The sequence below is a fragment of the Citrus clementina genome, unplaced genomic scaffold, assembly GCF_000493195.1.
Source record: "Citrus clementina cultivar Clemenules unplaced genomic scaffold, Citrus_clementina_v1.0 scaffold_9, whole genome shotgun sequence".
Classification (NCBI taxonomy): domain Eukaryota; kingdom Viridiplantae; phylum Streptophyta; class Magnoliopsida; order Sapindales; family Rutaceae; genus Citrus; species Citrus x clementina.
Window position 1 is genome coordinate 16,229,690 of NW_006261964.1, and position 14,733 is coordinate 16,244,422.

General features: G+C 31.0%; 1 protein-coding gene across 1 annotated transcript; it reads left to right on the forward strand.

Moving 5' to 3' along the window:
• The first annotated feature begins 968 nt into the window (after nucleotides 1–968).
• LOC18032524 (O-fucosyltransferase 1) lies at nucleotides 969–10,540 on the forward strand. The gene is made up of 10 exons (XM_006420912.2): nucleotides 969–1,201; nucleotides 1,323–1,479; nucleotides 2,196–2,274; nucleotides 2,438–2,508; nucleotides 2,894–2,982; nucleotides 3,551–3,674; nucleotides 3,786–4,069; nucleotides 4,212–4,341; nucleotides 4,537–5,261; nucleotides 10,218–10,540. The coding sequence occupies exons 1-9, from the start codon at nucleotides 1,194–1,196 to the stop codon at nucleotides 5,155–5,157; spliced, it is 1,563 nt and encodes a 520-aa protein (XP_006420975.1). The 5' UTR covers nucleotides 969–1,193; the 3' UTR covers nucleotides 5,158–5,261; nucleotides 10,218–10,540.
• Nucleotides 10,541–14,733: the final 4,193 nt, after the last annotated feature.

Genomic DNA, 14,733 nt, shown 5'->3' on the forward strand with positions numbered 1-14,733 from the left:
ACCAATTGACCAATGAGAAGTGTTCAATCTTGTGCATTCTTCACTCAGAAGTGTTATCCAATGTACTTTTAGAGTATGGAAATAAAGATGGAGAATTCTAAGAGATATGCTAAGATATCTGTTCAAAAAGTAAGTGAAAATAGTCATTGCAACTACGGCATTGCATAATCATATTAGGAAGTTTGCTTCGCATGACCATCATTTTGAAGAAACTGAAAATGACTCAAATTTTCGTCCAAATGAAGAGACAAACATGGAGGTCATCATTCAAGAAAAAGATCATGGTAGTGAGGCTCCTGAAGATCGAGAGATGAAGAGATTCAGAAATAACATTGCTATAACTTTAATGAGTGGATAGTATTTTTGTTATAAATAAGCATATCTATAGCATTACATTTCTTTGAAATACTTTGATTATGATAGTTTAAGTACATAAGGGTTTATATAAAGATTATCTATCATTCGAATATTATTTCCATGAATTTAATTGCTCAGTTATTTATATTTTTTTGCATTAAATTTATTAATTTTTTATATTAAAAAACATTAATTAATTAATTTAATAATAATATATTAATATATATGTATATCATGTGCTGTAGATAATAAAATTTTTATATGTAGAATTTATTGCAAAATGAAATAGTTGATGAAAAGATTAATAAATAGTTAATGAAAAATTATTTAAATATGTAATAAAGAAAATAGATATACCATAAAAAAGTAGTAAATAAAATAATTTAAATAATAATATTTTAAAAAATTACAAATAAGTAAACAAGTTTATTTTTATCATTATAAATTGAACATTACACTTTTTACTCCACTTACCAAACATCTATAGCAAACCATTCCAATAGTGACTGTCAATTAATTTTTATTTACCAAACATCCTCCTAAATTATTTATAAAACTGATTTTTAAAAAATCAAAGAGTTAACTCCTAGCCAAAGCCAAGAAATGCAATTCCAAACATGCCCAAATGGGTCGACCCAGCAGTACCATCAAATCCCATACCCAATCTACCCATCATCCCACCGCCAAGTCCAACACCTAATTCTCAGATTTAACATTTTCTCACTGACTTGATGGAACAACATTACAATTTACAAGTGCTTTAGCTCAACAACAGCAGTACAGTAGCCACGACATACAAGAAGAAAGAAGCTTCATCATCATCAGATCTCCAAACAATGAGGAGGTACAAACAAATTATTTTCCCGGAAACTTAAAAATTTTCCATCTAAACAAACAAAAATTCAATATTTAATTAATTTATTTATCATTTATTAATATTGATTGATTTGTTCAATTCTTTGCAGGTATGGCCACCACAGATTGCACGGGAAGCAAGGAGGATTGAAAGGAATGGTAGGGAAGTTATCGATTGCGGTTGTTGTTCTACTGATCTGCACTCTCTGTCTCTTGTATTCTGCTACTACTATTGGCGGAGGTCACGGATCCTACTCTCCATCGAAGGTTACTTTAGTTACGTTAGAAGTGATTTAAAGTTGTTTGCTTGTTTGTTTGGCTGCTGAGAAAATGCAGGAAAATGAATCGAAAGTATCAATGGAATTAGTGAAGTAGGATATTTTATTATTTTATATGAACTGAGGTTAATTATGAAAAATATGAAGGTCAATAATATTAAAAGTTTAATTTAACTACTCACCAATGAATCTGTAGTAGTGAAATTTTCAATTGGAAGTGATTTGCTTTTGCTTTTAGCAAAAATGTTTAGAAAATGCAAGGAATGTTTGCTGATCTGTTTTTGTTTTAAACAGTGACTAGGTGTATGCTTACAGAAACATATGAAGCTTTTCTATTGACTATATTTTCTTTTTCTTTCAGTAATTTACCTTAGGCCTGTAAGAGATCTACTATATGTGATAGATATAGGTCCTGCTCCTTTTGAGGTATCAGTGTTGTGCTTATAACCGCTGCAATTAAATTCACTACACTAGCATCTTGCTGCATCTTTTTGGGGACTCTTTTGAAGATATGTCAGTTTCATGAACTTCGTACATGGAATATGGATCCACGAGACACTGGATAGAGTAAATGCAATTTGTTTGAACATAAATATATAATTGCAGAAACATGTTATATTAAGCTCCTTTCCTTTCTGTGAGCTTGCTTCGCATAATTTTTTTTCCTCATAGCTTATCTATTCTTTTGTTGCCATGCTTAAGCAGATCAATGTAGAAGAACTCTGGGGAAGTGCTAAATCTGGCGGTTGGAGGCCTTCATCTGCTCCAAGATCTGTCTGGCCCCGTATGGTGTTTCTTTTTTTTTTTTTTTTTTTGTTTGATTAATTTTTAAAAATCTTTTTTTCCTTTTAAATTTTCTAAAATAGATGTCAGAAGCACTAGGTTATTGAGAGATACATTTCAGCTAATTCTGATTACACTATTCTATACTCTTTAAATCGTGGCAGCTCCCCCACAAGAGAGCAATGGTTATCTGCGTGTTCGTTGTAATGGTGGTCTGAATCAACAGCGTACTGCGGTTTGTACCCCATTCTTCCTGTGAAATATATTATAGATATACCTATGCAAGGGTTTCTCTTGATAATTCTATCGGGGGAAAGAGAGTTTCTCTTAATAATTCTATTGGGGAAAAGAGAGATTAACATTTTACTTCTTGCAGTCGCTCCATGTTTTCTTCTTTTCTTTATCCTTTCCTTTTCCATTTTGTAAATTTTTGATAATGCAAATGAATTTTTTTTTTTTTTTTGATGTCGCTAAGCTGGATTTTTTTAAAAGATTGAAAGAATGAGTTAAATGGTGGTAGAACTTTTAATTGATAATCTTACCTATTTAATGGATTTCTTTGTTTTGGATTTGATGGGGTTAATTTGTGTAATTAACATGTATTCTTATCGATGTTCTAGATCTGTAATGCGGTTCTTGCTGCCAGAATCATGAATGCTACACTTGTGCTGCCTGAATTGGATGCAAACTCCTTCTGGCATGATGACAGGTATCTTGTTCTCAGTGTTTTTAATTCTTTTCTACTTTTTTAATCTTTTTGATTGTTTAAAATATCTTACTAGTTTGCACAGTAGGTTTCACTTTCTTAATGGACATCTCTAGGTAGCAAAATACTGCAATCTGTTAAGTTAAAGATTAATTGTGATTGTCAGATTACGCCTTTTGGCATAGATGGGCAACAAATTGTGGGAAAGCCACTACAGCACCGCTTACGTAAAATTCATTTTCTAGTATTATGATTTTTTAGAGATACCTGATGAAATTATCTCTTTCAACAAAGGACATGCACCCAACTAATAGCTATTTGCGAGATGAAGCTCTTTCAGAATACCCTCCATCTTTAGATTTGAAATTTTGTACTTGGTGTCCTCTTTGGGCCGTAGATGAGATCAGTATTATTGCACTGTAAGCTGGTAGTTTAGCTTTTAATGGACTGTTTTTGTTGACCTTGTGGACCTCTTGTTCTTCTCTCTTTCTCTTTGTGAATAGGATACTTATGTTTATATAAAAAATAATAAAATAAAATAATTGAGGTTATGCTATTTTGTTGTGAACAGTGGTTTCCAGGGCATCTATGATGTTGAGCATTTTATTCAGACCTTGAGATATGATGTTCAAATTGTGGAAAGCATACCAGAAATTCACAAAAATGGAAAAACCAAGAAAATAAAAGCTTATCAGGTAGGAATTGAGTATATGCAATTGTAGTGTCCATGAAGTAAAATCTGCCAGTAATGATTTATTCTGAAAATTTAAGAAATTTTAACTTTTAATTGCTCTTTCTTAACTCAGCTTCGGCCGCCTAGAGATGCTCCCATCAGTTGGTATTTGACAGAAGCTATGGAACAGATGAAGAAACACGGTGCTATTTATTTGACTCCCTTTTCCCATCGATTAGCTGAAGAAATAGACAACCCTGAGTATCAGCGACTGAGATGCAGAGTTAACTATCATGCTTTAAGATTCAAGCCAAATATAATGAAGTTAAGTGAGTCGATAGTTGATAAACTCCGTGCAGAAGGTCATTTCATGTCAATACATCTTCGTTTTGAGATGGATATGCTAGCATTTGCTGGGTATGTTCCTATTTAATATATCCTACTTTCTGGAGACAATTATTCACGTGGGTTAGGGTTTCAGGATGCACAAGATGTATTTTGATGTATTACTTGATCTACAATTAAGAGTGCTGAGCAATAGGATTTGAATGATTTGCAGGTGCTTTGATATATTTAAGCCAGAGCAGCAAAGAATATTGAAGAAGTATCGAGAAGAAAATTTTAAAGAAAAGAAACTTGTTTATAAAGAAAGAAGGGCCATTGGGAAATGCCCATTAACTCCAGAAGAGGTGATTCTTCTTTTGTTTATCATTTCCCTTATCTGTTGCTTTCTATTAGTGTTTGTTTTTAACGACAATTAATTGAGTTCATCAAGGAGATGAAAGATTAAGAACTCCAGGGCAACTTTTACATTGCACACTTTTTATTTTCAATATTGGCAAATCATGCAATACATACAATTTTTTCCTCTCTTCACTCTGCAGGTTGGTCTTATCCTACGTGCTATGGGGTTTGATAATTCTACCAAGATTTACCTAGCTGCTGGTGAACTATTTGGTGGAGAGAAATTCATGAAACCGTTTCGGGCATTGTTTCCTCACCTTGAGAATCACAGTTCTGTGGATCCTTCGGAGGAGCTAGTTACGAACACCAGAGGATTGTTAGGGTCGGCTGTGGATTACATGGTTTGCCTCCTCTCTGATATTTTTATGCCAACATATGATGGACCAAGCAACTTTGCCAACAATCTTCTGGGCCACCGTCTCTACTATGGCTTCCGGACTACAATCAGACCTGACAGGAAAGGTCTTGCCCCAATTTTTATTGATAGGGAGAATGGGCAAACAGCTGGGTTTGAGGAAGCTGTAAGGCATGTCATGCTCAAAACAAACTTTGGTGGACCTCACAAGCGGGTCCCACCTGAATCTTTCTATACAAATTCTTGGCCTGAATGTTTCTGTCAAATATCAGCACAGAACCCTACTGATGAATGCCCACCAGACAATGTGTTGGATATTCTAAACAGCCGTTTGGAGAGTGAAGCAAGAAGTAATTCGCAATCGTTGACCCAAGGAAATTTCTCAACATCTATACTAAAAAGATAAGATTCTTTCTTCAAACCTTTGCGTTTGCCAATCTCCGGATAATAAGCATTACATATTAAATTGGAAAAGGGAGTGGATTTTAAATGCTACGCTCGGCCTTTCAGGTACGTGTCATATCTGAGATGTGTACATTATGCTGCTTTATATTGGTTTAGATATATTTTGCTAGTGCTTGTGGTACCTTTTTTTTTTCCCTGTTTTGAATTTTCTTTATAGCTTTTAAATTTAAATGACAGTACATTAAGGGTGCGTTTGGCACACAATATTGCATTAGTTATATAACATCATGGTGTATTACATTAAGGTGTATTAAACTGTAATGCAATATCATGTTTGGTGCAATACGTACGGTAATATATGTAGTAATATTTTTTATCATTGTTTATAGTACGATTTATTTTAAATTAATATTATTCAAAATTTATTCATATTTAAATATTTATTATTAGTTATATGAAATTATTTTAAAATAATTAATTTTTATACATTAGTATTTTAATATTATTAAATAATAAATTATTAATTTATATCAATAATTATAATGTAAAAATAAAGAAAAAAGGAATATTATATAATATTATATTAAAAAATTAATGTGGCAACTACCGCATTAGCTAAACTTGACTCCTAGTTGGGTTTAGCTAATGCAGTAAGTGGCTGCATTGTGAAAACATTAGCAACGCAACCTCATGTAATGAGGGGTGCTTGATAGCTAAACTTGACTCCTAGTTGGGTTTAGCTAATGCAGTAAGTGGCTACATTGTGCAAACATTAGCAATGCAACCTCATGTAATGAGGGGTGCCAAACGCCCCCAAGTACGATCCAACCATGTAGGCAAAGCTGAAATGAAACTTGATGACTTAGATTACTAATAGAAAGATTAGCATATTAGAAAATTTTGATGAACCATAAGAATTCGATTTTCAGAAATAGAGTGAAGGTGAAAATGCTAAAAGCAAATATGAATTTTGTTCATAGGCCCACTAGTAAGATTTTTTTCCACTTTGGGCTTCACACACGCATCCTTTACCCTTAGGGTTTTGTTTTTATTATGGGCCTAATGTTACGGGCCGCTCAAAACTCTACGATCGGAGGTTAATTTGCGCACGCGGGCTCACTTAGCACTCAAAGCGGGCACACTTAGAAGTGGGGTTAGCTTAGAAATGGGCCGCCAAGACACCTAACTAGCCGTGGTGCGCTTAGCAACACAAGCCCGGCCCGAGATCTAGAACTCTCTACATATTACACATACACTAGAACATTCTAGGACTCACTACTTGGGTCCTTAAATATTTTGCCACTTGTAGTAGAGCAATCTAGAATTAAGCACTCCACTCCCTATAAATATGGGTGAGCACCCATCATTTGCACCACCACCAACACACCCACACAACACACCTAGCACACTAGCACACTAGCACACAAGCACACAAGCTCTCTTGTACAAGCACCCTTGTAATTATTCTAAGTGTGTATAATACAATCATACTTGGCCATCCCACTCTTGCTTCCTATAACATTTTCTACAAGTGTGTGCTTGGCTTGTTTGGGGAGTAATCAAGGCTTACTTGGCGACTTGCGCACTAAGGTCGCTCAAGTGCCGCACGGGATTTTGCTGCGCAAAATTATCATCCCGTGACACCAAGCCCACCTAAAAGGCCTCTTCTAGTCTAAGGGTGATCATCCTTATAATCGTATCGCTCGTATATTTCCCAAATGATGTGGGATGTCACAATCTACTCTTTTTGGACACTGCATCTTGCTAGCTGTGACCATTCGCACACTTCTGGTTGGGAGTGGCTCTAATACCATTAGAAAGACCCATTGCCAGCATATTTCTCTGTAAAATCTTAGATTACTAATACTATTCTTATCTAATCATGCTTCTCTATAAAAATTATCAAAGACTAAGAATAGAAACTTAGTTTCAATCTTCTCTCTTTTGTCTCTCTCAATACAATACTACCTTCAATTCATACAACTTGGATGTTATTGAATAAGTTCACTCTAAGATATCAATCAAAATCAAGACAATTGAAACCCAAAGGCCTTTAATGAATCTTAAGCTCTTCATCCGCATCTCTTTTTGCTCAATTCCTTTCCTTATTAAAAACAAAACAACATTTTCTTTTAATGCTAAGAAGTTGGGGTTAGCTAAGGGTTAAAAAAAGACTAAAATACCTTGAACTTAATAAAGCGACTAAAATATCTCTAAGCAATTGGGGGTATTACAATGAAATCACAATGAGTTTATGACGGATTGGGTCCACACCAACAACAAGACCATGAGGGTGAAAAATGCGGGCGTGAAACCCAAAGTAAATTTTTTTTTTACTAGTGGACTCAGTCTTATAATTGATATCAAAGCACTCCTATCCAAATATGTGTGGATGATTGTGACATCCCACATTGCTTGGGAGGGATTTTATTAGTTGATCAGGGCGTTTCATTTGGATGATTGATTTTTATTTTTATTTTGTAGACTTGATAGTAGGGATGATTGGAATTAGGTTTATGCCAAACCTTTACATTTCATAATTTATTGCCAAGAAATATATATTTGAGGTATTATAGTTTCATTTAGATCTTTATATGATTTTGTGGATCATAAGTGATATTGAGGTTTAAAAGTTAATTTTGAGGACGAAATTCTTTTAAGGAGGTAGATTGTAAAACCCCAATTGCTTAGTGGTACTTTAGTCACTTCATTAAGCTAGGCGTGTTTAAGTCTTTTTCAACTCTTAGCTAACCCTAGCTTTTAAGTGTAAAATGAAAATGATATCTTGTTTTTAGCAAGGAGAAGAAGTGGGTTGAGAGAAGAGGAAGAAGAGCTTTAGGGCAAATTTATGGAAGCCCTTTGAGTTTCAATTATCTTGATTTTGGTTGATATTTTAAAGTGATCTTGCTCAACATCATAAAAGTTGTATTAATTGAAGTGAGTTTTTTTTTTTTTTTTTTTGGGAGAGCTAAAAGAGAAAATTGAAGGTAAGTTTCGAATGTTGGTCTTTGATAATTTTTATATCGAAACATGATTAGAAAATAGTAGTAGTACTAATCTAGGAGTTTACAGAGAAATATACAAAGTAAGGAGCTGTTTGGTTTTCTTTTTTTTTTTTAACTTAATGACTTAATTGACTTAATTTCAATTTGTTAAGTCATTAAGTTCGATTGTTTTTTTGACTTAAATGAAAATTTTCAATAACTAAGTCATTAAGCTTTTTTTTAGCTTTTTGTTTAATCTAAAAATGTTTTAATAATGTTATAAAAAGGTATTCTTCAAAATATTCCTATCTAATTAATTAGCATCCTTACCTAAATAAAATTTTAATAATTTGTATTATTATCCATCTTTATAACTTGTGATAATATTGTAATAGACTATTATTTTTTTATTTTCTTGAAATTAACATTATTTATCTTCATAATTTTTATGAATATTTTTCATATAAAACATCAAGAACTAGAATAAAATTGATTAACATATACTAATTTAGAATATAAAATGTTGTATTCAATTGAACATGATTTATGTTATGATAAAATATTATCTTATTTAAATTCTTTGAAATGTTTATTATTTGTTCAACATTTACAATTTGTTATAAATGTAAAATATTATTTTTCAGACTTTTTTAAGTTAAAAAAAAACAACTTAATATTTATTTTGAGCAATTCAAAAAAAAAAAAAACCGAACATGTCATTCAGATTTAGAATTTAGGCTAATTCAAGTCTATTTAGATTTCAAATGGAAAAATAAATGCCACCTAGGACACTTTTTTTTTTCCCCCCAACAGCCTAGTTTCACTTTTGGCTAGCTGTTATGACCTCACCGTCCGCCAGTGGTGTCTCTGCCATCACCTGGGGTTTCCCCAAGATACCGGCCGACTCCCCACTGAATGGCAGGCCCTCCGCCAGTCGCAATACCCACCACTCAAAACCTGTAGATCGCAGCTTCCCTCCCTTCATGCTTCTCAAGTCGACACCACCACTTTAGCCACCTCTTTGGTGATTTACAGCCACTTGATTCTGCCATTTCCACCTTTCAGACACTGTCCAGCCGCCATGTTCACTAACTCTCATCAACGTCGTCCGTCTCACCTGCATCAAACCTGCGTGAATCAAAAAACCTTAGCCAGCTGCCACAAATTCATCCCCATCAGCCACATTCTTCGTCCTTGCAGCCACCAACAGATCCCACTCATCTTCACATGGCTGACGAACACGTATCATCACTCCCAGGATCTCAACAGCCACCTTTTGCACACCAACCGTCATCCATCTCTTATAACCCAGCTTGCACCCTCAGGTACGAGCCGCCACCATGCAACCCAGCAGACTTCACATCCCCGTCACACTCTTCTCATGTCGATATGGCTTCCCCAAATCCTCCCAACACTGCTTTGCATTCTTGTAGCCAGCCACCTGCCAACTACAAACCCTAGCCAACCTCCTTCACAAAACCTAGTTCTTTTGCGATTTCTCTAACCCAAGCCCAAACCCAATCAATAGAAAAAAGAGCCTCAGTTTATAGACGTAGCACAAGTAGCAAAAGAATTAGAGTTTTGTGAAGTAACAGCTGGCCAGAATTGAAACTAGGTTATTAAAAAAAATATATTGTCTTAGTTTGCAATTTATCTGTAAAATCTTAGATTACTACTACTCTTATCTAATCACATTTCATGTTTCCATAGAATTATGTTAAGATTATTTCGCTTTTGATGATTGTGTTGAACAAACACCTAAGATAAATAGTAGGAGCATAATTGTTGTGGTGTTTTGAAGAAACTATTAAGATATACAATTTTATTTCAAGTTGCTGGGTCGCACAAGTTTAGTTACATTTGTGATATAAATAATTGTAGATTTTTTTTTTTTTTTTTTTTTTTGGAGAGGTAATGATTATAGATTTTCAGTTCATGCCTTTTCCTTCCAGTTTCCAATCATATATCCTGCATTTAGGGAACTATGCACATAGTTTCTGATTTCTAGATTTATCTCATGTGTTCCATAATCGGATCATTTAAATTGAATGCTAAATAGAAGTTTTGGTCTCTGCAGATTCATTACTGGGACCTCAATCAACTGGTTATCATTTGGACAAGAACGGGGCAACCTTATATAGTGTAGTGCCAGTCTCAACATACAACCTAAACTTTGTGTACAAAAGGAATATTTTATACTGTATGATATTGATTGACTTCACCACACCTCATTTCTGTAAAAACAAGCACCTTAACTGAATGTTCAGTCCTGTTGTATGATTTGTCGAGGAATTGAATCACCGAATTCTCAGGGTTCAATTCTTATTTCAAATATTAATACATATTTGGCCAGCAGATGCAGATGATGAGCAGAATTAGTCATAATCTGGCCAGGATGTCTTTATATATATGTAAAGAGATTATTTATTGAACAATTAATGTTTATCACGAGCAAATATACTAATTCTGTGTAAGGGGGAAAGATAAAAATGGAAATCCAATCACAAAAGTGCAAGCACTCGGTAAATATCAGCACAATGTGTAGAAGATGCATTTAGGATCAAACGGATGAACACATGTTGATAAATCTCGTTCAGAGGAGCCCGTCAAAATAAATAACCGCAGGAAAATTCTATAACGCTGTAATGAAAATTACGGCATCAATGCTATAATTTTATATAGAATTAGTAAATATAAAATAAAAATAGTAAATTCATAAAAGATTATTAATTATTTAAAAAATTAACATTCTTTTTATAGAATTTTAGTGAAAAATATTTTATTTATTTACAAAAAATATTTTCTTTAATTAAACAAAGAAAGGAGCAAACGGATGAACACATGTTGATAAATCTCGTTCAGAGGAGCCCGTCAAAATAAATAACCGCAGGAAAATTTTATAACGCTGAAATGAAAATTACGGCATCAATGCTATAATTTTATATAGAATTAGTAAATATAAAATAAAAATAGTAAATTCATAAAAGATTATTAATTATTTAAAAAATTAACATTGTTTTTATAGAATTTTAGTGAAAAATATTTATTTATTTACAAAAAATATTTTCTGTAATTAAACAAAGAAAAAAAATTCACGTACGGTTCGGAGGGCGGGGATATCCCGACCCTTAACTCATTAGTTAAACAAAAAAAATTTATTGAAAAAAAAGGTAATAAGTTTTATTGAATTGATTTAACCATAAATTCTATATTTATTCTAGGACATTTGTATATTTTTTCCCATTTTCTATAATAATATCTATATATTACACAAGTTAATTAAGTACAATTATTTATCTTGATATGGATCAAGCAAAACTAAAACAAATATTCTTATATTACTAGACGCATATATGATATATCAATAAAATTACATCTAATTTTGATTTTATATATACTTCATATAGTTTCAAACCTTTTTATTGGTACTTACAGGACATTTAGGGTTGTTAAGGAAGTATAGAAATATGCAAAATAACGTCATCTTACAACAACTATGAAAGATATTAAAATAATATATTTAAAAAAAAAATCCGATTTTGAGAATAAATTTTCATCCTTAATAAAACATTATACATATTACATAAATGCAAAACAATCATTATTCAATTTAAATTAAAAAAGTCAATAAATATATAAGGTAAAAAACATTATAATGAGTTCTTATTTTACGATTATGATTTTTGTTTTTGCAGTAACTCTTATATTAATTTATTTATTTGACCTTTTATTCATAAGTCTTAGGCCTAATCTACAAAATTTATGTTTTATTTTTGCACTTAATGTTGATTTACTTGTTTTATGTTATATTTATAAGTTTTCGTTTTATTTACTAATAACACATCAATTTACCAGTTTTATAGTAATATATTTATTTTACCTTTTTTTACAAGTCTTATATTGCATTTCCAAAATTTATATTTTATTTTATAGTTGGTATTGATTTACCAATTTTATGTTATATTTGCAAAGTTTTAATTTTGTTTACCATTAATACATTAATTTATTAGTTTTATCTTAATGTACTTGTTTTACTTTCCATCTATATAAGTTTTAAGTTCCATTTCCAAAATTCATATTTTATTTTGCGCTTACTGGTGATTTACTAGTTTTATATTATATTTATAAGTTTCTATTTTATTCACCAATAAAATATCAATTTATCAGTTTTATAGTAATTTACTTGTTTTATCTTTTCTTTACAAGTCTTTTGTTCCATTTCCAAAATTTATATTTTATATTTATAGTTAATGTTGATATACTTTTTTTAAAGTTATATTTACAAGTTTTTGTTTTGTTTAATAGTAATATATCAATTTGCTAGTTTTATATTAATATACTTGTTTTATCTTTGATTTACAAATCTTATGTTTAATTCTTAAAATTTATGTTTTTATTTTACACTTAATGTTTATTTACGAGTTTTATGTTATATTTGCAAGTCTTTGTCTTATTTACTAATAATACATCAATTTACTAATTTTATATTAATTTACTCGTTTTACCTTCTATTTACAAGTTTTATATTTAATTTCTAAAATTTATGTTTTATTTCATAATTAATGTTGAATTTACAAGTTTTATGTTTTATTTATATAATTTATATTTAATTACAGTATTGATACCGTAACTTTAATGAAAGCATCATAGAATGATCCCCACAATGGTGTATAATCAACTATCATTTAAATACATCGCTAAGTTAATGGTTTAACGCGTGAACTTATAAGCATTTGGGTCCTCTTTTCCAGGCGGGATTTTGAAGACGAGTTGTACTCAATGTATGTACTATGTACTTAATAATTGGTAGCAAGCCTTCTTTAAGGAAGGGCCTCGTCATGGACGGAGTAAATTGGGGAGCTTTGTATGATTGAATGTAACGACTTTAATTAAGTCTTATATTGCTAAGTTAAGGCTTAATATATGAGCTTATTGTCACTTTTAACTTATTTATCTTTCTTAAAGATAAATTCACTCAGTTTGTAACATACTATTGACCCATTATGTGGAAGAATTCACTCATCAATGTAAAATTGGAGATGGCCAACAAATTGGCCCGGCACGGCACAGCCCTTTCTGTGCCAAGCATGCCAACAATATTTCACGCTAACATAGTTTAGTCTTTATATATTGTTACTATACTTTCCTGACAATTAGATTTCTTGAGCCAAGTGGATATGGGCATATAATTTTTTAAATATAGCTTCTTATTTTCTTTCGATTTTCTTGGTTCAAGTGAAAAATTATATGTCCATATTCCACTTGGCAAAACAAATTTAAATGTCAAGAAAATAAAATAATAATATATAAATAATAAACTATAGTGTTTTTAATAATTCATTAATTTAAAATATACTAATTTCTTTTAATAGAACTAAGAATTAAAAACATACCATAACTTTTATAAGAATTAAAAAAAATAATGTGATTCATTAAATAATAAAAATTTAATTCTAATTTGATAGCAAAATTTTTAATTTTAAAAATATAAAACGCTAATTAGTTATACAACTCCAATTTTAATTGTAATTTGACAAATTGATACTAGATTTAAAGTTGCTAAATTTGATTACAGTTAAGTTATAAATTAAATTAGTTTGCAATAATAAATGTTGATGTTTGATCAACGATAAACGATAAATAACATCAACTTATGGATTAGATAATTGAAAACGTAAGCTCAAAAATAAATAAAACAACAATTATGCGCGTTAATAAATTCAAATCGAGATAGACAACGATTAACATTATGTTTTAAGCTTCCGGTACTATTGTGGGACATATAGCAATAAATGGTTTTGCAAAGCTTGCACTCAAGCTTTTGCAACCCTTCCTCCAATTCAATTAGAAAAAATGTTTGAGAAATAATCCTTGACAATGGTTGATTATTTTATTTTATTTTCTCTTAAATAATATTATTTTAATCTAATTGAGTAGGAGTAATATTTTTATTTATTATTTAAAGTTTAAATCATCAATATGGATTCAAATAATTCAATTAAATTTAGATGAACTCATTCAATAAATCTATCAATGTGAGTAGGGAATTATTTTTTAAGAAATAAATTTGAAAATAGAATATAATGTAAAATTTCAAATTTAATTTTTAAAGTTTGAACTTGTGTTTTCAAATTCGTATTTTATTTTACTACAACAAAATAAAAAAATAAATAAGAAATATTAAAAAAAAGTGTCATTATGTTGTGCTCAATCACTGTCCATGTCATGCCTGAGCACGGCTTATTGGCCAACTCTAGAGTAGCATATTATTGACTCATTGTAATCATTTCAAATATTGTTAGTCATAATATAATATGTTCTTTATTTTTTTATTTTATTAATCACCAATCATTCACACGTTTTGTTAAAAAAATAATAATTCTATTTGGAGTAGCATTGGCGTCCATTTAGTAAATTAATTTAATAATAACCAACCATTAAAAAGGATAAAAAAAACCATGCATTGGACTAGTTGGGATTCATTTGAAAGTGAAATATTGTAACTTTTAAGCTGTACCTGCTGTAGAGTAAAAGAAATAGCTGTGGAGTAGAAACTGATGATATTTAGTAGATTTTAATAACTATGGAGTGGA

What these genes read in the sequence shown, in the direction of transcription:
- LOC18032524 (XM_006420912.2), top strand. An exon ending in TCCTTCTGGCATGATGACAG is followed by an intron (nt 2,983 to 3,550) that starts GTATCTTGTTCT and finishes TGTTGTGAACAG; the next exon opens with TGGTTTCCAGGGCATCTATG. An exon ending in AGAAAATAAAAGCTTATCAG is followed by an intron (nt 3,675 to 3,785) that starts GTAGGAATTGAG and finishes TTCTTAACTCAG; the next exon opens with CTTCGGCCGCCTAGAGATGC.